The 22259-nt window shown below is 50.2% G+C and overlaps 1 protein-coding gene across 4 annotated transcripts; it reads right to left on the bottom strand.

Annotated features, from left to right (window-relative positions):
• Positions 1-1338: 1338 nt before the first annotated feature.
• C15H19orf47 (chromosome 15 C19orf47 homolog) lies at positions 1339-22117 on the bottom strand. Of its 4 annotated transcripts, XM_036896645.2 has the most exons (11): positions 22009-22117; positions 21754-21866; positions 20565-20662; positions 17271-17322; positions 12535-12622; positions 12286-12400; positions 10816-10897; positions 7175-7312; positions 5472-5624; positions 4243-4313; positions 1339-2637 (listed from the first exon to the last, which is right to left on the bottom strand). In XM_036896645.2, exons 4-11 carry the CDS (start codon positions 17287-17289, stop codon positions 2143-2145), a joined length of 1161 nt encoding a protein of 386 aa, XP_036752540.1. In that variant the 5' UTR covers positions 17290-17322; positions 20565-20662; positions 21754-21866; positions 22009-22117; the 3' UTR covers positions 1339-2142. The 4 variants fall into 4 exon arrangements, with proteins under 4 accessions (XP_036752540.1, XP_036752544.1, XP_057349298.1 ...); XM_036896649.2 differs by lacking the exons at positions 20565-20662; positions 21754-21866; positions 22009-22117 and having other exon boundaries at positions 1339-1623; positions 2289-2637; positions 5472-5621; positions 17271-17461; XM_057493315.1 differs by lacking the exons at positions 20565-20662; positions 21754-21866; positions 22009-22117 and having other exon boundaries at positions 1339-1623; positions 2289-2637; positions 17271-17458.
• Positions 22118-22259: the final 142 nt, after the last annotated feature.

The raw sequence follows: 22259 nt of genomic DNA, 5'->3' as shown, positions 1-22259 counted from the left end.
CTGCTCTTAGTTCTCCTTAACCTCCCTGACGGCTCCTTGGTAATCTCCTCATTAGATCCTGTTCTCTAAGTCCCCTTCTGGACCTCCTCTATGCTCCCTTCCAGCTGGTGTTCTAAGGCCCTCAGCTCTGAACACAGCTGTACCCTGAAACTCCCTGAAGCTGCTGACCTACAGCCCGCTACGCCCTGAGCCCCAGGGGCCTGCTTGCCTCTCAGTCACCACAGAGAAAGCCAAGTGCCCTCCTGCCCCACGGCTCCTCCCTCCTGGGCCTCCCTGTCTCCACGAACAGCACCTCCTCTGCATTCTCCAGTCTCCCACCCAGGTGTGAGCTGAGCTTCCCATCCTCCCCTCGCCTCCAATTTCAATCCTTCTGCCATCCCGCTCCTTCTCCAAAGCACAGCCTACGCCCCACCACTAGCCTCACCCCCCACCTCTCCGTGCCACCTTCTCTTCTTGCTGGGTGGCTGCCTCCGGCTTCCACCCCTGCCCTCCCAGCAGGTGGTGGCCAAAGCCATGTTCATAAAAGGCAACTCGGGTCATCCCTTGACTGCTTCAAACCCTCCAAAACTCCTCAATGCTCTGGGGATGATGTCCAAACTCCTCGCCCTGGGTAACAAAGCCCCAGGTGCTCTGGTTCCTGCCCATCTACCCCACCTGTGCTAGACGGTGGGCCCCTCACGCACCTGCCAGCCACACTGGCCTTCGAGTGCTCCTCGCCCCACATGGGGGCCTTTGCCCTGGCTGCCTGCCCTCCTCCTGAGCTTCACACAGCCGCCGCCTCCCACTCCCTGCTGGTCACCTCCTCTGAAGGCCTCACCCCTGCATCTCAGGGGGCCCTGGTCACTCTCGCTCATCCCCCTGTTCTTTGGGCAGTGTGGTCACTCACTGCCTGTCTCCCTGGCTAGAAAGGTCAGCCAAGTGGGCAGGGGCTTGTCTACCTTGCTCACAGATGGCTCCCCGGCTCTTAGAACAGGCCTGGCACAGAGCAGCAGCTGTGCAGCAGTGAGTAGGTGACCAATCAAAGCAACAGAACCCACTGCCGCACAAAGGGAGCCTGCAGTTCAGAAAGCCGCCCGCAGGCAGAGTGGCAGAGACTGATGAAATACACGGAGGGGGGTGGCAGTCCCAGAACCCCTGCAGTTTGCTTAGAGGAGGGTCCAGCGGAGCGGTGAGGTGACCATCAGCTCAGGGCCCGGAGCAAAGACGTGGCCCATGTGTGTGCAGGGGGCCTGACCTTCAGAGACAGAGCTCAGCTCTTCACTGGTGCCCCCCACCCACACTGCACTGTGTGTGAAAAACAATCCTGCGACTCATACTGAAAGAGGGGAGGGAAACAGCTTGAAAGTCACAAAAATATATTAAAACAGCCATTTTCTTCTCTCAGCACTGGCTTTCCTTCCTGGAGCCCCATGCCCGCCACCTGCCATGAGCTTTCAGAGGAAAAGATGCCCAGGGCAGGAAAACGGAGGTGCCCCCACTGCAGCCAGGGTCTGGGGAGGTCCCTGCAGCCTGGGAGTGAGAGCGGCTAACAGTCTCTACAGGCTCGACGCCACCGTCGACGAGGGGGCCGCTGGGAGGCCGGAGGTGCAGGAGGGTCGGGCAGGACGCAGCGGACAGTCGGGCCTTGCCACAGGGACAGAAAACAGAAAAGAAATGAACAAGTGAAGAGAGGGAGAGAGAGGCTGAAGTAGTGGGAGGAGGGGCAGAGGAGCGAGGGGAGGGCAGGGGGAAGTCAGCAGGGTGAGGGTAAGGGAGCCCCTCTGGGTGACACCCACTCTGAGAGGCTGAGGAGCTGGGGTCTGAGGCAGCAGGAGCTGCTGAGAGGGAGGGAGGGGAATGCAGGTGAGGAAAAGGGCACTTGGCACTTGGGGGAGGTAGAAAAGTGGGTCCTGCCAAGGCCACAGTCAGAGGAGAGAACAAAGGACACGAGAGGACAGAAAGTCCTAGCACAGCAAGGCCAGGCCACAACGACCATCTCGGACTCAGAGAAACGGGGTGAATCCCCAGAAAACTGAGGCCGGCTTGAATGCCTGGGGAGACAAGCAGTGTCATCCAGAAGCCGGCAGAGAGGGTGGGCCTGCCCTCGCTGAAGACTCTGATGGAGCCAGAAGCCTGGAGAGGGGCCTGCACCCCGCCTGTGGGCTAGAAGGTCCTGCGGCCCAGTCTTTTGAACACGCTCACAGTGCCCGCATGGTCCATCTGGGCACCAAGGCCCTCGCTGGAGCTGCTCCCCCGGGGCCCCACCAGAGTCCTCTTAATGGTGACCTTGACCTCAGCCGAGGACTTACTCTTGGTGCTCGTGACCTGGCTGTCCTGGGCCTCGGACGCAAGGGCAGCTTTGCCCAGTCTCTGGATGATGCTGCCTTTGGACAAGGACTCTGGCTTCCTCTCGAGCCCAGGGCGTGAGGACAGGGCCAGACGCCGCAGCGTCGGGGTAGCGGCCGTTGTTGCTGAGCTTGTGGCCTTGGCTTTGACAGTCAGTGCCATCTGGGGACTGGCCTTGGCTGGGCCTCGGCCTAGCTTCTTCAGGACCCCGGCGTACTGCAGGACAGAGCTGCTGCTGTCATTGTCACTGTCCCAGGCTAGATCCTCATCCATCTCTGGGGTGGCCCCCAGACGGCTGAAGACTCCCGTGGGCTGTGGGGGTCAGAGACAGGATGTGTGAGTCATGTAGTCACTCAACATGCATACACGGAGAGCTGCCTCATCTGTGCCTGGACTTACGGAGCACCCATTTGGGAGAAACACCCAGTGGTGACATCCTAGATAGTGGTGACAGCCAAGAGAGGGCAAATCCAGGGAGCTGGTGGAACCCAGAGGAGGCTCCAGACCCTGCCTGCAGTTCAGGGAGGGCTCCCTGGAGAAGGGACATCTGTGATGAGACCTGAGAGTTAACTGGAAGTGGGTCTGATAAAGAGGGGAAGGAGAGAGGGTGTGCCTGGCACAGGGACCACCATTGCAAAGGTCTTCAGGTGGACATGACAGAAGACAAATCTGGTTATTCACTCAATAGACATTTTCTGAGTCCTGGCTCTGTGTCTGGGCCTGTGCTGGGTGGTTCTGGGGACACAGTACTGACCACAGCAGCCCTGGCCCTGCCCACAGGGGGCTGACAGTCCACTGGGGAAGACAGACCTGCCATCAGAAATGACAGACAGTTCTCTAATTACAACAGTCATGTATTCTCTGGAGGAGAGGGAGTGCAGGACAGCAGGCAACAAGGAGGTTTGGGCCATCTCAGAGTGCAGGAAAGCTTTCTGTGAGGCGCAGCCCTTAGACCAGGCCTTTGAGGATGAGTCAGCAGAGAAGAGAGCACGCGCTAAGTCCCCACGGCAGGAAGAAGAGTCGTATTTATGGAGCACTTGCTATGTACCAAGCTCTCTACATGGTCCTCAGTGTTATTTTATGCTCAGGGTAAGTAAGATTCTAGGATGTGAGAAAAAGCAGAGGGGGTGAGCCTGGGGAACAAGGGACCGAGAGGTAGGAAACACAGAGGGGAGCTGCGCCAGAGTTAATCAAGGGTGAGTGTGAGTGCTTCCCACGCACCAGACACCCCAGCACCGCGCAGACACCCCAGCACCGCGCAGACACCCCAGCACCGCACAGATCTGTCTCTCTTAATCCTCACAAATGCCCAAGAAGGTGGGCGCTACACAGATCAGGAAACTGAGGAACAAGGGCTTAAGTGATGGGGCTAAGGCCACACAGCCAGGCTTCATTGTGAGAACAGTCAAAAGCCTCAAAGGAGTCCCCAAGAGGTGGCGGAGGCCTGTCGTGTGGGCGGCACACACTGCTGCTATTGGGGAAGGGCTGGGGTGTTCAGGGGAGCTGCACAGAGACCAGGTAGGAGGCCACCACCGTATGCAGACAGGGAAAGGGGGCAGAGCGGGTAGAGACAGAGGGCACCATCGGACTCAGGCCTGCCTGGGATGGAGGTGCTGGGGCGTCTGTGAGATGGGGCCCAGCTGAGTTGTTTTGGGGGAAGATGCTGAGGCCAGTTTGAAGCATGGTGATGGTGGGAGGGGTCCAAGGTAGCATTCAGGAGTCAGCCAGACCGCTGGGGCTGGAAATCAGGAGAGGTCAAGGTGGAAGACAGTCAGAAGCTGCCAGTGTAAAGAACAGAACCGAGGCTATAAAGGTGGGTGAGGTGGCCCAGAGTGTGCAGTGGGGTGACATGGGAAGTGTCAGGAACAACCTCCAGGGAAGACTGAGGGCTTCATACGGCCCACATTTCCTACTCACTTTATTCCCCGTCGTAGTGTCTGCCTTGGTCTCAGCGCCCAGGCGGTCAAACACGGATGTCCTGTGGAGACCTGGGAGGGAAGTGAGGGCCTCGGGCAGCACCTGCCGAGCAGCCCCTGCAGGCCCCCCAGGCCAGGCCAGGCCAAGCGCCATGCAGACACGGGTAGAGGACTGGTCAGCCTGGACTCCAAGGGCTCTGGCACCGGCAGACACAGACTGGGCAGAGGCTGGTTTTGTGAATATGCTGTTGGCTGACCCTGACCCAACTCGTACACTTCTGGCTAATGTCAAATGTGGGAATGATCCACTGAAATGGCCATTTCTCTTCCTTGTACAAATTCATGAAGTGTAGGTGTGGAAAGAGTTCTTAATCCCTACTCGCTTCTTATACTCTTTTTCGGGTTCTGGGCCTTTGAGAGTCTGGTGAAGGGAAACGAGCCCTCTCCCTGAATAACGACCCTAACAGCCATCAACAGGAGACTGCTTCCCAAATGATGACATGGGACTGCTACGGAAACAGTCAACGGCCACTTAAAAGGGCCCCCACGTCCACATGGGCCAATGTGAAAAGATCCCAATTAAAAAGCTCTAGAACAATCCCTACAGGATGATGCTACTTGTGTTCAAAAAGAAAAAATGTCTTTACATATGTACCCATGAATAGACATGTATAGTTCATGGACATCGGTCTGGAAAGATTAACAGTAGGTATGGGATGTGGGAATGATGAGAAAGTTTGTTTCTGCTGTATATGCTTCGGCATCAGCCGCCTGTTTTCCCATGAGAACACATACAATTTCCAAAAGGAATGCCGTAAGGAAGACCATCTCCATCCTACCAGCTACAAACCCCAGCTATGGACTGAGTCTCAACCAGACCTCTCCAGCTCACAACAACGGTTCCACTTTTTTGGGCACCTGTACTCAGCCAGGCTCAGTCACTCAATCTACAGGCAGGTCCTCGCTGCATCCACGCCCCTGCCGCTCAGGGACGAGGTGCCAGCCGAGGCACCGAGGAGCCCTGCTACGCTACCTGCGGGACGAGGGGCAGAGGAGGTGCTGTGAGCTCCCACCTTTGGCCACCATTGCTGTCCCATTGGTCCAAGGCCCCCTGGATCCCGTTAGAGGCTGTTTCTCAGCCAGTGCCTGTGGGGAGTGACCAACCCTGCATGACCCAGCAAAAGGGAAGTGCAGTCTCCACACTAAAGTGTGCCCCTGCCAGGCCAGTACCTTTTGCAGCCTGCTGCTGCTCCAGAATCTTGCGGGTCCGGGGGGTGGTGCCTTTGGGCATGTTGATGATGTATTTCCCTTCCATCTCAGCAGTGACCCGGCGCCGCTTGGTGGGAACAGCCAGGCTCTCCTCCTCCCGGCGGGCCAGGGCTGCTGGGAGAGGAAGTAGTGGTGAGCACCTTCTGGGATGGAATGCTCTCCCAGGGTAAGGGTTGGACGCCCTGCAAGGGGCACACATGTGCCCTTTATCTCTACATGGTCACATAACTGGAATCACTTATCCTCCCACCACCCCCACTGCCACTGACTCTGAACCACCGAGAAACTCTGAGGTCTGGGAACAGTGGGGTCACAGAAGGCACTCAGAATCCCCAGGCTGTGGTGGGCCTCCCAGGCTCTCTGCGACTCTGTCCCTGCCCTAAGCAGGCTCACTGCCCAGCCCAGCCAGAACCCCTCAGAGGGGAAACTGCTGGGTGGTGGGAAAGTTCTAGAGCTCCATCTAGATAGTGGTTTCACAGGTATAATCACTTTTTTAAATTAATCGAACTGTATACTTACAATCTGTATATTGTGCATAAGTAAATTATACCTCAATTTAAAAAAGAATCTCCTCAAATGTGTTGAGGGGTAAGAGAGCTAGTCCTTCCCAGGCTCACCATCTTTTCAATTCTTTAGAAATTATTTTAACTTTCTTGCTCATTGCACATAAATGAAAAGGCCACAAGGGGGTGAGGCACTTCCAAACACACCCAACAAAAGAGGAGCACATGTGATGGAGGTGGACAGGGTGTGATGGGGCTGGGTGTCAGAATAACCAGGCCTCAGTGTCCACTTGTGCCAAGATCACTGCTGTGGGGATGGGTCCAAAAAGGCAGGAGAGCGCGGTGGGCAAAAGGAGGGCTTAGAAGCATGAAGGCCAGAGTCCCATTTCCAGCTTTCAGGTTGAGAACTGGAAGAGGAACGGCAGCCAAAAATGGAAAAGTCTGGGGAGGAAGAGCACTCTGGAAAAAAGGGGCATCAGGACAAAGGCCCCAGCAAGGGAAGGAGCCTGGAGGGGACCCGAGGCAGTGAGCCAGGGGGGAGAGACGCAGGAGACAATGAGGGGCCCTGTGAGGCCACGTGGGGGGCTGACTTTATTACTGGAACAATGGGAAGCCCTGGAGAGTTCTAGGCAAGCGAGTGAAAGGATCAGATTGAAGGTTTTAAAGGATCCCTCTGGCTGCTGAGAGGAAATGGTAGCTTCTTTACCTTTGACCCCAGGCATCAAGCACAGGGCCGGGCACCAGTGCGGGGCTCAGTGAACATCTGTTAAAAAAGACTGAACCACCCATAGTCAACAATACTGAACTGTACACTGAAAACTTTGTTAAGAGGGTAATCTCATGTTAAGTGTTCTTACCACATTACCATAAAAAGTAAAAAATAAAGACTGAACTAACCACTGAGAACCACAGTGCACCCATGCTGCCTACATACAGCATCTCAAGTGCTTCCCACCATCCTCCAGGGTGGCTGTCACCAGCCCCAGGCTACAGATGGGGAATGCAGGGCCCACCAAGGTGCAGGGGCTTCACCAAGTCCTAATGCTTTGGACACTGCGGCCTTCACAGCACCTCACTGTGTCGGGAAAATGACCCCCAAGTACCTTCTGCCAACCCACGTTCACCTCCAGCTCCTCCCACCACCTGCCTGAGTCCCCTCACCAGCAGCCTTGGCATTCTTTGCTGCCATCTTGTTGGACACAGTGACCGAAATCTTGGAGGTGCTGGTGTCTGGCCGCCTGGGGGGAGTGCCAGGTGGAGAATCACGGTTCAGGCTGTTGGCAATCATTCGGGAGGCGGCTGCAGGGGAGGAGAAGGGAGAGTCCAGTCGGGTGGGGCCCTGGGAAGGAGGCCAGGATGGACAAGGCAAGCCTGGGGACTGAATGGGAAAGGGGTGGCCAGAGTCCCCCTGAGGCTGTACTGAAATGATGGCAACGCGAGGGGATGGGTTTGTCTTCCCTGGAACTAGCCCACCCCTCCCTGCTGGGGGCCTTTCCGGAAGCCCTGGACCAGACTGGTTCCTATCACACTTCACCCATCAGCTACCCAGCCCTGGCTGAGCGTGGCCCTCCCCTCCCTGCTCCTCTTCAGCTAAGCTGACCTTGGGATCTTCCTCACCCGGTAAGCACCTGACTCCTCAGGGTGCCTGCTGTTCCCACTGCCTGGCATGCTGTTCCCGAGTACCAGTGACCTTACCCTGGCTCTTTGTTCAGGGCATCTCCTCAGAGGAAGCTCCCAGACCACCCACCAACCTCTACCACCCTTTCTCTCTACACTACACTTTCTCTTCACAGTGCTTATTACTGCTTGGCATTCAGTCACAACTGATCGTTCACTGGTGGGCTTTCCCACAGACACACAAGCCCCATGGGCAGATGTTGCCTATTTATCGCTGTATCTCTAGTGCCCACAATGGCTCCTGCACTTCATAGGTCCTTGATATACATCCACTGAAAAGATGAGCGTTATCACTGACATTCCCCACACCCCTACTAGCCAGGATCTACTGCAAACCAATTTTACAGAAATTGGGGCACAGGGAGGGGGCCACTCAGTCAAGGCCCCCAAGCAATGTGGATCTGGCTCCAGTTGGGCTGTCCAAGAAAAGCAGTGACCTACCTTGAGGTTGGGGGGCAGTCTCCAGGGCCCCATCTTCTGTGGAGCAGAAGGAGGGATGTCCCATGGAGCAAGGTGGGAGCTAAGTGGGAGCCAACCCCAGTGCCCAGTGGGAAGGAGCCAGGTCTCCCAGTGCAGTTGTGCTGGCTTTAGGGATCAAGTTTCAAAAACTATTGGGGAAGCCCTACAGGGAAGGAGGGGAGATCCTTCACACTGCCACTGCTTGCTGACAGGCCCAGTAACCCCTCCCCATCAGATTTTGGTATTTTGTTCTACCTACCCGCCAAAAACTCTTCTCTTTTCCTTCTACGTGCTTTCTCTGAAAGCCCCTGAAGTACCCCCAATGACCCTCAACACATTATTAAAACTACATATTGGTGTTTTAAATTATTAAAACTGCAAATTGGTGTTTTAAGTTATAACTACAGTATACAGAAAAATACATCAAACCTATGCAGACCATTTAGCAAAAGATGAACTTCCACGTACCCACCACTCAGTCAGGAACTGGAACATTCCAGGCACACAGAATTTGGGGATTAGCCCTTTCCAGTCAATCTCCTCCTTCCTCCAACCCAAAAAAAATGGTCAGTTTCCAGCCCTGCTCACTCCCCTGTTAATGACTGTTCTATTCTCCCAAGGCATTTCCTCAGGTTGCTCTGAAGGATAGGGTGGCTCTGTGATGAGTGCTTGTAAACCATCTGGCTGTGCAGAATCTGTCCTGGGAAAGCCTCCATACACAACACTGTGCCGGACAGAGGAAATATGATTGGAAAGGTCTGCTCTAAAAGGCAAGCAGTTGAGAGGACCCTGCCTCTTGCAGGACCAGGAATGTCTTGTTTAAAAGGGATCAGAGATACGCTGTTGCATCATGACTGGTAAACACCACTTGCGTGGAGGGAAAACAACTGTCCTTGCTCTCCTGACTCCAAGCTGCAGTCAGATGTCGTACACACATAGACCGAGACCCATATTCCATATTATAAAGTGTACACAAATGGCCATACAAGAAATGCTGTTGGGAGTACTCTTTTCACCCCTTTCCTTCTTTGCCTGTATCTCCTTATCCTCTCAATTGCCTATTTCTACACTAGTGCTTTTGTTTGTTTAAAATTCATCTTAAACTGTCAAAGACATTCAAAACGGTATAGAAAGTACATACTATCTGCTTTCATTTATACAGATTTGAAAGACTGAAAAACTCATCTATGCTGTTAGAAATCAGGCTAGTGGGTACCCTTGAGAGGGGGCAGTGAACGCCGCTCATGTTTCTGTTTCTGGATTTCAATGCTGCTGGCAACATGCTGTTTCATTTGTGAAAAGTCATTCAGCTGTACCTTTAGGATCTGAACGCTTTTCTGCATGTAAGCTGTGAAGGCTGTTGCAGGCAACCCTAATTTGTTCCGCCTCCCTTTGTCCGTGCCTTGGGGTAGGCCCTGCCCACACTGACTCGGGCTTAGCCATGTGACTGGCTTGGACCAATGGGACAAGAGGAAGCGTTACACAAGCAGAGGCTTAAGAGGTGCTCTGCACAGTGGGGCCTGCTTTCTTGTACTGCTTTTAGAAGCCTGCAACCTCTGTGGACGAGCCTGGGCTAGCCTGCTGGAAAATGAGAGACATGCGGCCAAGTCTCCCCTGTTGGCCCAAATGACATCAAGCCAACCATCAGACATGTGAGTAAGGTCATCCTAGATCACCCAGCCTCAACCAAGCTGCCAGGTGACTACTGAGATCAGAGCTGAGCTGGCCCAGAGCAGAACTGACCACCCAAGTCATAAAAGCATGATAAATAAAAGTCTGTGTTTTAAACGAGTTTTGGGTGGCTTGTTAAGCAGCAAAAGCTAACTAATGAGCACATTTATTTTTAAAAAGCTATCATATTCCTGAAAAAAACAAAAGTATAAATACCATCATTTCTTACTGGTGACAGATTCCATATTTGCAAATTCACCTATTCACTATTCACAAAAATTTATCTGTAACTCCCAAATCAATACTTGTGGTGCTTCTGCGGTCAATCATAGACATGCACAGAATGGCGAAAAACGTGAGTCGCCCAACACACACACTCCCAGTTGGGGCCAAGCAAGGTGACGTTCTGCCTGCTTGTTTCAGCTCTCGGACGGGAAACAAATATCCTTCTCATGGTCTATTTAGTGCCACATTTTTTCAGTTTTGTGTTTTCTTTGGTGATTCTGCTATTTAATACGGTCCCCCAAGCACAGTGCTGAATGGCTGTCCAGTGTTCTTAAGTGCAAGAAGACAGTGATGTGCCTTATGGAGAAAATACGTCTGTTGGATAAGCTTCCTGCAGGCATGAGTTATAGTGCTGTTGGTTGTGAGTTCAGAACACATATAAAATAAGATTCTCTATTGATCAGCTTGTGAAATGTGACCAGAAGCTTGCAGAACCCTAGCCTGTATCCTCCCCAGGAGCAGTGATTCAGTATTTGCTAATTTAGTGTTTGATTCCATATTCACCATTTCAGTGTTCACAGTGACTTGACAGAACAGAACGACTGCCAGTGAAAATGGATTGTATATACTGCCACTCACTCCCAGTTTATTTTTCCCTAAGAAGAGTGCCTCAGGTGGCTTTGCTTCCACCTCTGCCAATTTCAGGTGTGTCCCCTTCCCCGCTGGAAGGTAAGAAGAATGGAAAGGGGCCCTGAATAGATGGGACTCACCACTAGAGGTGCCTCGGCGACTCTCGCCTGGGAAGGGGCTGGAGCTGCAGGGCACTGACTCAGTAGCAGCTTTGCACATGTCCTATAAAAAGATAGGTGCCTAGGTTACCATGGGGACAAAGGCATGAGGTGGGGGAAGGGGACCCAGAAATCCGAGCAATAGCAAGGAGATCAAAGCCTGAGCTGCCATGGAAGAGATATCAGAACATTTACTGCTAATCATGAGAAAGCATCAGACAAACCCAACCAGAAACATTCTACACACCTAACTAGTAGGCTTCAATACTGTCACGGTCATGAAAAACAGGGGAGACTCTGACACTGTTGCAAAAGACACTAAGGAGACACGATAAATAAATGCAAAGTGGTATCAAAGACCATTAAAAGGACATTAGGTAGAAAAACAGAAAATCCAAATAGCCTGTGGTTTAGCTAATAGCATATGAATGTCCACTTCCTGCTTTTGACAAATGTACCATGTTTATGCAAAGTATTAACGTTAGAGGAAGCTGGGAGGAGGACATACAGAAGCTTTCTGTACTACTGTTGGTACTTTTCCAGAAATCTAAAATTGTTCCGAAGTCTAAGTTTGAAGAAAAAGATTTCTGCTCAGTGACGTCTGTGGTAACTGTCCCTGGCTTGAGAAAGCCCTCACTGTGGCATCCTGTCCTGGATGACAGGTGAAGGCCTGTCCCAGGGATGGAGGGAACTACTAAAAAGGCCAAGAACGATGCCAGCAGCCACTGTTTGGCAAAGTGGAGTGCTTGAGAGAGCACCACAGGAGCAAGTGTCTTTCTTGGTCACGTGGAGTGAGGAGTAAATGAGTTAAAACATATAAAGGATGGAGACAGGGCCTGGCAGGCCACGGCAAGCACTTGGTAAGTGTTAGCTGTCATGGCTTGACAAGCACTTCATTCCAGGCCTGGCACTTGGTGCCACATAAACTGTCTGGTAGGTGACCACAGCTACCCTATGCAGCAGGAGTGTCTGAGAGACTCAGGGAGGTAAAATCACTAGTCTAAAGTCACTGTATGTGGAGGGCCAAGAATGGAACAGCCAGGTTGTTAGCCAAATCACCAAATGGGTCCCACATAGGGAGTGTCTGTCCTGGGGACAGAGGAGGGTCCTGGTAATAATTATCATGAGGAAGATGAGGACTAGCAATACTAATTACAGAGAGCCTTCAGTGAGGCCCTACTGTTTACACTGTACTAGGCCTCTATTTAACTCAACACTTACAACCACCCTGCAAAATACATTTGCCTATCTGCATTCTGCAAATGGAGAAAGTCAAATGGAGAAAGTAAGGCTCAGAGAGGTTAGGCAACATGCCAGTGTCACACAGCAAATGGTAGAGGCTGCCTTGGAACCCAGATTGGCCTGCCTTTGCTTCCAAGCCTCTTATTAGCTCTGTCACTGCCACTCCCCCACCCCAAACCCAGGGATAGAGGGGCTGGGAAGAGCACCCACCTGGCGGTGCACCACCTTGGCATGCTTAAGGATGGCGATGATGTCACCCACCACAGTCACGCCCAGCTCATTCATGATTTCCTTGTTGAGATCCAACAGCATGCTCTTCTGGATCCTGCAGGGGAGGGTCAGCTATGAGACCATGAGCTATGAGACCATGGGTCAGGGTGGGTGCACCAGCCAGCTCCCTGCCTCTCCACACCTTTACCTGCCTCTCCCCAAGTTCTGCTGTCCCCTGGGCCCCCTTACCTATTATCCACAAACATCACGGCGTAATTGACAGCAGGCCCTGGAGGAATTCCGGCCTCCTTAAAAAACTGGATCCACTCGGAAGTGGCTGGGGGAGGTGGACAGGACTCATTTTTACATTATTCTCTCTAAAGAAGAGCAGCAGAAAAACCACAAACAGCAGCAGCTCCCACAAATTAAATGCTTACCACATGCCAGGCCCTGGGTTGAGTGCTTTGCATGGATGATGGAGCTAAGCCAGCCCAACAACCCCGTGAGTGCAGCATTACAACTCCCTACTTTGCCAATGAGGAAACTGAGGCAGGGAGAGGTTGGGCATCTTGCCCCAGGCCACACTGCTGACAAGAAGCAGGGTTCCCAAGCCCATATGTTTCCACATTGCCCTTCTTATGGCTCCACCCTGGCCTGGAATGTGACCTACATGCTTGGCCAGTGATTGGTTTGGAGGAGCTGGGACTCTGGGTTCTCTGCCCTGGTCCCCATCAGTGGGACCAGCTCCAGAGGATGACAGGACCAGCAGGTAGATGGAAAGAAGGGTCACAGAGCCAGCCCATGGGCATCAGCAAGCCCCTTCCATGCCACAGGAGCAGCCCTACCTCAGAGAGAGGCACGAGGATTCCAAGCACAGGCCCTGGAGCTCGGGTTCAAATCCCAACGCTGACAGTTCCCAGCTGAGGGACTTTGAGTCAGGTAACGCTCAGTGCTTCAGTTTCCTCATCTGCAAATTTAGCTAATACATTCAGCAAGTATCTACAGAGCACTTGGCACAGGCCAGTCCTGTTCTAGGCACTGGGCATACCACAGGGATACTGTCCCTTCCCTCATGGAGCTGACATTCTAGTCTTAAAGCACCAACATCCTTGGGTCCCTGTGCAGGTTTACTGAGAAAGTCCACCTAAAGGGCTTTAAATTTCATCGAGCTCAGAGGGTGTCTTCAACCCCAATGAAGCTATTATTATTTTGCCACCACTACACAAGGAGCCAAGGCAAAAGCCAGGTAGACATCACCCAGGAAGCTGTATTTTTTTCTATACTTCTTTCTTGGCCTCTTGGGTGGGACCTTCAAACTGACCCTGACCTTGGTCAGGTCAGGTGTCAGATAAGATCATCAATTCCAAGTAGAACTTTGTTTTCCAAATTCTAGTATCTCTAAACTTGGATCTACCTCACAATCAGTGGTGTGCTGTGGTTTAAATTGGCAGCATTTTTCTTCTTCCTCATGGTACGTAACACTACATCCAACAATCCATGCTATTTTAGATTAGAAGAAATCTGGTATCACAATGCCCATTTTGCTTATAAGAAAGAATACTGAGGCTCAAGAAAACAAATCCTACCATTTGCAACAACATGCATGGAGCTAGAGGGTATTATGCTCAGTGAGATAAGCCAGGCAGAGAAAGACAAGTACCAAATGACTTCACTCATCTGTGGAGCATAAGAATAAAGCAAAAACTGAAGGAACAAAACAGCAGCAGAATCACAGAACCCAAGAATGGACTAACAGTTACCAAAGGGAAAGGGACTGGGGAGGGTAGGTGGGGAGGGAGAAGGGGAATAAGGAGGGTGGGTGGGGAGGGAGAAGGGGAATAAGGGGCATTACGATTTTCACACATAATGTAGAGAGGGGGCACGGGGAGGGCTGTATAGCACAGAGAAGACAAGTAGTGACTCTATAGCATCTTACTATGCTGATGGACAGTGACTGTAATGGGGTATGTGGGGGGTACTTGATAATGGGGGGAATCTACTAACTACAATGTCGCTCATGTGATTGTATCTTAATGATACCAAAATAAAAATAAAAATACTGAGGCTCAGCGTAGAGAGAGTCTGGTTTAGGGAGCAGTATGAGGTCCCGGGACCACACTTCTCCCAGAGAGGTCCCTGCCCACCCCTCGGGCCTGTCTCCCCAGGATGAGGTAGAAAAGGAGCTCCTGCCGTCAGGACTTTCTCCGCTTGCCAGAGGAAGGGGTGACTTTTTCTACTTTGCACAGGGACCATCTATTTTGCAAGCCATGGGGCCCTGGGTTCCAAAAGCCAAAAGCAGGCACCTTTTTTTTTTTGGTATAATTAATCTACAATTACATAAGCAACAGTATGTTTACTAGACTCCCCCCATCATCAAGTCCCCCCACATACCCCATTACAGTCACTGTCCATCAGCATAGGAAGATGCTATAGAGTCACTTCTTGTCTTCTCTGTGTTGTACAGCCCACCCCGTGCCCCACCCCTACATTATGTGTGCTAATAGTAATGCCCCTTTTTTTCCCCTTATCCCTCCCTTCCCACCCACCCTCCCCAGTCCCTTTGCCTTTGGTAACTGTTAGTCCATTCTTGGGTTCTGTGAGTCTTCTGCTGTTTTGCTCCTTCAGTTTTTTTCTTTGTTCTTATACTCCACAGATGAGTGAAATCATTTGATATTCATTTTTTTCCGCCTGGCTTATTTCACTGAGCATAATACCCTCTAGCTCCATCCATGTTGTTGCAAATGGTAGGATTTGTTTTCTTCTTATGACTGAATAATATTCCATTGTATATATGTACGACATCTTCTTTATCCATTCATCTACTGATGGACACCTAGGTTGCTTCCATTTCTTGGCTATTGTAAATAGTGCTGTAATAAATATAAGGGTGCATATGTCTTTTTCAAACTGGGCTCCTGCATTCTTATGGTAAATTCCTAGGAGTGGAATTCCTAGGTCAAATGGTATTTCTATTTTTAGTTTTTTGAGGAACCTCCATACTGCTTTCCACAATGGTTGAACTAATTTGCATTCCCACCAGCAGTGTAGGAGGGTTCCCCTTTCTCCACATCCTCGCCAACATTTGTTGTTTTTTGTCTTTTGGATGGTGGCCATCCTAACTGGTGTGAGGTGATATCTCATTGTGGTTTTACTTTGCATTTCCCTGATGATTAGGGATGTGGAGTATCTTTTCATGTGTCTGTTGGCCATCTGAATTTCTTCTTTGGAGCAAAGGCAGGTACCTTTTGTCTAAGTATCGAAAGTACCATGTAATGATTCCATTTATATGAAATGTCCAGCAGATAAATCCATAGAGATCTATACAGACAGAAAGCAGATGGTGGTTGCCCAGGGCTGGGAGGGGGGAGTGCCTGCTAAGAGGTAAGAGAGTTTTGAGGAGTGATGGAAATGTTTTGAAATTGATTGTGGTGATGGTTACATAACTCTGAGAACACAGAATTTAAAAACCACTGAATCATAGACTTTAAATAGGCGAGCTGTATGAAATATGAATTGTATTTCAATTAAACAGTTCTTAAGGGAGGGGAGACATGCTGCCTAGGTTGGGAGTAGCCTGCTGCTGGAAGCGAAGTCAAGGAACTGCTAATGTCCCCACGTCTGCCCTCACCATTTTGTGACCTACATAGGAGAAATATATGCTGCCAATGAAATGATCATAAGCATGGGTTGGAAGGCACACCTCAGTGAAGTGTGGCTCACTGTACCCATCGGGAGACATGCACCAGAATGTTCATATCTGCTTGTGTAATAGCTCCAACCCAAAAAACAATGCAATATCCACTCACAGTAGCACCGATAAACAAACGGTGGTCACTCCCACAGCACATACTACCCAGCAGTGCAAAGGAGAGAACTACAGCCACACGTAGCAACCCAGGTGACACTCAGACACTATGTTGGCAGAAGAAGCCAGATATAAGAGAACACAGGTATTTCATTCATGTACGTTCAAAACCAAAATCTAGAGGATAGGAATTTTTTATTGGTGATGTAACTATAAAGAAAGGTTTTGTAAGGAGAGATTATCACAAAGATAAGACGGCGGTTTATTCCATCTTGAGGAAGAAGGGCATTGTGCCTGGGGTGTGGCTGGCACTATTAAATTTCTTGACCTAGATGGTTAGAGGAAGTTTGATTTTTTTTAAACCTTTTTACTGAACTATAACATACACGCAGAGAAGTACACACGAGTCAACAGACTTTCATAAACCAATATACCCATGTAACCATCACCCAGATTAAGAAATAAAACATTTCCAACATCCCAGAGGCACCACCCCTACCACCATATTCCCTATAAAGTCACTTCTCTGTGTCTCGCGAGAGCAACCACCATCTTCTAACAGCATAGATCACCCTTGCCTGTTTCTGTGCTTTATACAAATGAAATCATAAAGGATGTAGTCAAATGTTTGCTTTTTAATTGCTGTTATCACCACACAAATGTTTTATGTACTTTTCTATATGTACAAATCCCCCAAAATTAAAAAGCTGCCAGCTAATCTCTATGCTTTGGCAATTCGAAAATACAGAGCTAAAAGGGAACTCGGCTCTTGAGAACAGTCAGTCTCAATTTAAGTAAGGCTTGTGGAGTAACAGCAACCATTCGCTGAGCACCATGCCAACATCGCCACGCAATAACCTCCCTAATCCTCACAACACCCCAAGATGGAGGCAGTGCCAGGGTCTCCATTTTACAGGTGAGAAAACCGAGGTTCTGAGAGGCCATGGGAGAGATCTGCTGGACTTCACAACGCAAGTTCTTCACAGCAGGCTTCCGCGTCAGGAGGCCAAGACACAGCGAGGAGGTGGGTAGGCCGTGAGCAGGCCCCAGCCCCACCTCCAGGTTTACAGCTGTTCCTGCCAGTGACCAGGCCGTCCCTCCTCCACCCGTCTCCCTGCACCAAGGTCATACCTCAAAAAGGACAGTGGGGAGAGGGAGCCCCGAGAGGCCACAGACTCACCCATAGTCACTGAGACCATTGTCTCCTTGGCCCTGATGCTGCTCCTGGGAGCCTGGAGGAAAGAACAAGGGGAGAAGGCCCATGAGTCGGCACCGGCTGTGAGTGTATGTCCCGCTCTTGCTGCCCGTCTGCCTGCCTGCCTGAGAAGCGTTCCTGGGCTGGGGGCTCACAGCCCAGGAATAGCCTAGAGCAGCTGGCAGGAAGACAGCCTGGGCCAGAGCTGCCACCACAACTATCACTTCTGCCTGGGACAGGGCCCAGGGACAGCAAATGTCCACAGCTCCACTCCCTCACACCTCAAAAGCTTCTGGCTGGAGTGAGAGTGACAGGAAAAAGACACCCCCTGCCCAAGACTTTAACCATAAATACCCATTTAAGCATCCATTCAAAAACTATTTACTGAGAACCTACTATGTGTGGGGCACTGTTCTAGGAGCTGGAGACACTGCCATGGAAGAAAACACAGAGGGGAGGTAAAAACACTAGGTGGGGACAGGAGAAAGGGGGAGACAGCATAAACAAGCAAGACACTTAAGGATACAGTGTGTCAGGAAGCCTCTGGTGACATGCAGGGCCTGGGAAGGGAGGGGCTGCAATTCTAAATAGGGTGATCAGGGAAGATCTCTCAAAAGTGGCATTTAGAGACCCAAAGGAGGTGGAGGGGTGAACCATGTAGATTTATAGAAGAAGAGTATTCAGAGGAAGGACAAGCCCGGTGCCCTGAGCCCAAAGCCCATCTGGCATGTGTGTGGGGCCTTGCTCCTCAAGGAGCAAGCGTGGCTGCAGAGGAGTGGGTGGAGGGACGGGGAGAAGCAGACGGCAGAGAGGTGGGACACCAGGTCATAAGGGGCCTCAGAGAAGAAATGGAAAACCTCCGTTCACTTAGATAAGATTAGCAGGCGTTAGAAAGGTGTTAAAGACATATTAGCACCAACAGAGACTTTCTACTAGACATCAATAGCAGCAGTGAAAGGGGACTAAAGGAAATCACTTTCTTGCCGGATGAGGCAATTTCATCCGCCTGTAGGACCACTTGTACCATGCTGTCCTGGCCCTCCTTCACTCTGCCCTTGTCTGCCTGCTCCAGCCCCCGATTCTGACCCTTCTCCCTTGCCTTCCTCTACAGGATGTAAAAGGCACTCTGTCCTGCCCCTTTCTGTTTACCGTCACACATAATCTGCCCCTCCCTGCCCAGATTTTGATGGTGTGAATAGAGATCGTGTAAGAGTAAGGACTCTGGAACCAGACTGCAGACTTCCCATCTGGCTCTACCACTTACTAGCTGTGTGGTAGTTTGGACCTCAGTGTCCCTATCTGTGAACTGGGATGGAGCAAATGTCATTTCCTTTAGGGGACTGCTGTGAGGGCTAGATGAGTTTTTATGTACAAAGCACTGAGACAGTTCCTGGTATATCCTGAGTACCCCAAAATGCTGGCCCTTCTTATCCCCCAGGCCTCCCACCCCAGCCTTCCCTCTAACACCGAAGTGCTTTGCTGCCTCCCGGTTTTCACACAGAATGGCACCTGGGCCTGGAATGCTTGCTCCTGTCCACCTGGTAAGCTCTCCTGTATTCAGCTGGACTGCCATCTGCTTTATGAAGCTTTCCCAAAGTCCCCATATGTGAGACTCTCTCCTCCATCCTCAACTAGGGTTCACCCTGCCCTTCACTGGCTTCTGATGCATCTCCTATTGAGGAACATGGCCACAGACATCACTCTGCCCTATACTTGACTCCTAAGATCCTCTTTCCCTTCTAGATTTTACCATTGGACAAAGAAAAACAACCAGCATCTTTCAAAGAGCAGGGCATGGAGAGGTTCCAGACAGAACATCTCACATACCAAATACTAACTATGCACCAGGACCAGACCCAGGCATCATGCCGATGCCTCATAACCTCCTCAGGAGTGAGGGCTATTATTAGCCCCATTTTAGTCGATGCAAAAACCAACTCATCAAGGTGCAGTCATACACCAAATGCCACATCTAGCAAGCAGATTTACTGGGTTTCAAAAACAAGTTGTCCCTAGAGGACCTGATAGACATTTTTCCAAAGAAAATATACAGAAGGCCAACAGACACATGAAAAGATGCTCCACAGATAATCACATGGGAAATGTAAATCAAAGCCACAATGAGATACCACTTCACACTAGACAGAATGGCTAGTTACGAACAAGACAAGAAATAACAAGTGTTGCCAAGGACATGGAAAAAAGGGAACTCATATTCTGCTGGTGGGACTGCGAATTGGAAAAACCACTATGGAAATTAGTATAAAGATTTCTCAAAAAACAAAAACTAAACATATCAGATAACCCAGCAATTCCATTTCTGGGAATTTATTTGAAGAAAACAAAATCACTAATCTGAAAAGATATATCCACTTTTATGTTTATCACAGCATTATTTACAATAGCCAAAATATGGAAATGACCTAAATGTCCACTGACAGATGAATGGGTAAAGAAGATGTGGTATAGATACATAATGGAATATTATCCAGCCATAAAACAAAGAATGAAATATTGCCATTTGTGACAACATGGATGGACCTACAGGGTATTATGCTAAGTTGAAATAAGCCAGCCAGAGAAACACAAGTACCACATGATTTCACATGTATGTGCAATCAAAACAAACAAACAAAACTGAAATGGACTGAAATACAGAACAGACTGGTGGTTGGCATAGGGCATGGGGGGTAAGGAGATGGATGAAATAGGTGGAGGGGAAAAAATTAGAATATTTGATATTTTGATCTGGACACAGAACAGACTGGTGGCTGGCATAGGGCATGGGGGGTAAGGAGATGGATGGAATAGGTGGAGGGGAAAAAATTAGAATATTTGATATTTTGATCTGGACAATGGTTATGTGAGTTTATACACATGTCAAAATTCATCAAGCTGTACAGTCAGATTTGTGCATTTTAACTGTGTATTATTTATTATATATATCAAAATAAATAAAGAGATGATGCCTCAGGAAAAAAAAACAAAACAAGTTGTCCCTGATTCCAGTGCCCACGCAGTAGCTCCTGTTGAATGTTTACATGCCAGACACTGTGTATCCACATCTCAGTGACTCCTCACAATCACCTGAGGGGGGAAAAAAGTAAAAATGAGCCCCGTGCTACAGATGAGAGTAGCAGGTCCAAGGTCACACAGCAAGGACTGCAGAGCCAGGACTCAAACCCAAGTCAGTCCAATGGCTATGACCAACACTGGTAAAGGGATCACAACAAGCCAGGCGCTGTGGTCTGTCATTGTAAGGTTTCAGCTAGTGCTTACCAGAAGCCTTTAAGGACTGGTGTCCTCCCCCTCCAGTTGCAGAATTCCCTGCTGAATTCAATTTCCTTTCTCCATCAAAAGCCCATCTCCAGCGCTTTCTGAACGGTGAAAAATTGTAGCATTAATAAGAACAGAAACATGACAGCTCCCAAAACTCAAGTAGTTACCATGTAGCAGACTCCCCGTGCTAAGCCCTGAGAAAGCGCTAAGACAAATCCCGATTTTACTACATCCTAACCCTGACTCCGGGGCAAGTGGCTTAACCTTTCTGAATCCCACTTCCCTCAGCTCTAAAATAAGGATAGTAGTATCTACTCTTAAAGTGGTTAGAGGGTTTAAATGAATTCATAAACATCAAGCCCTTAGAACAATGCTTGGCAGACCATAAGTGCTATGCACATGTGCATTAAATAAATCGATCTTCAGTGAGCTAAATAAAGGGTAGGGCAGTCACCAACCTAATGTCAGTCATATGCAAAGTATGAGCTGAGGACAGAGTATAAGATAATTTGACACGGTTCTTAGGGTCTGGCAACATGGAATTACATAGTACAAGCAAGTTAGTTCCTTTACAACTTTTTTTGTTTCTGTTTACAACTTAATAGACTGTTCTGCTTCCACTGTATTTCAAGTTTTGCTTCTTCTAGTGGCCAGCAATGCCAGTTTTCCATTAGGACAGCAATACAAATTAACTGACTGGAGGAAAATGCATCAGTGGTTTTAAAGAAAAAAGAAATCTAATACTATGGGATTTGGCAAAATTTACCAAATAGTAAGTGGCAGGAAATCAATTTGCTCAACTTCAAATCCCAAGTTTTTCCTATTGCTTTCTCTGAGGTTCCTCCTTTCCTGTACTTCCTTGATAGTCCCAGGTACCCCAATAACTCATAATAATAATAATTATTATAGTCCTAATCTATTGAGATCCTACTCAATACCATGCCCAGCCCTGCGCTAAGGGCGTTACACACACATTTCATCAGTATTTGCACAATGACCCTATGGTAGTGGGACTATTAGCCCTCATTGTAAAGATGAGGAAAATGAGGTTCAGAAAGGTTCTGAAGGCACAGGTGTCCTGCCATATAGAGGTTGGACCTGAACTCGAATCTGGTAGCCTCCAATTTCACTCTCCCACACCCAGATCTTCCATGCCAAGCGCAAACACCACCATCAACGCAGTACTAACAATAACAACGAAGTGAGCAGTGTGCCAGGTGCTGTACTAGGGACTCCGTCATGCACGAGCTGAATTCTCACGCCAATCAAAGTGGATGCTGTAGTCAGATTCTGACCCCCATTCTACAGAGGAGGAAACTGAGGTTCAGAGAAAGAAGTCGCTTGTCCCGGGCCGCATAGCGGCCCGGGGACCGACTCCGAGTTCCAGGCGCCATCCATCCCCACCGCATCCGGCCCAGTCCCACCACCCCCGACACGGCCTCACCTGGCCCTCGGGCCCGCGCCCACTCGCGCCGCCCGCCCTCCCTCCCGGCGGCGCCAACTGTCAGACCCTCCTCCCTCGGCCCGGCTGCCCGCCCGGAAGCACCGCCTTCTACGCCGGAAGCCAGACTGCCCGCCCACGGCCGCTCTAGCCCACCGGGCCGCCACCAGCGAGAGTGAGGCGGGAACTGTCACGTGACCGCGTAGGGTTCTTCCGGCGCTCCCCTCCGCCCCGCGCTACCGAGGAGCGCGGCC

Source organism: Manis pentadactyla, chromosome 15 (genome assembly GCF_030020395.1).
Source record: "Manis pentadactyla isolate mManPen7 chromosome 15, mManPen7.hap1, whole genome shotgun sequence".
Taxonomy (NCBI): domain Eukaryota; kingdom Metazoa; phylum Chordata; class Mammalia; order Pholidota; family Manidae; genus Manis; species Manis pentadactyla.
Note: the sequence above shows the minus strand (reverse complement) of the source record. Positions and strands in the feature narration are given on the sequence as shown.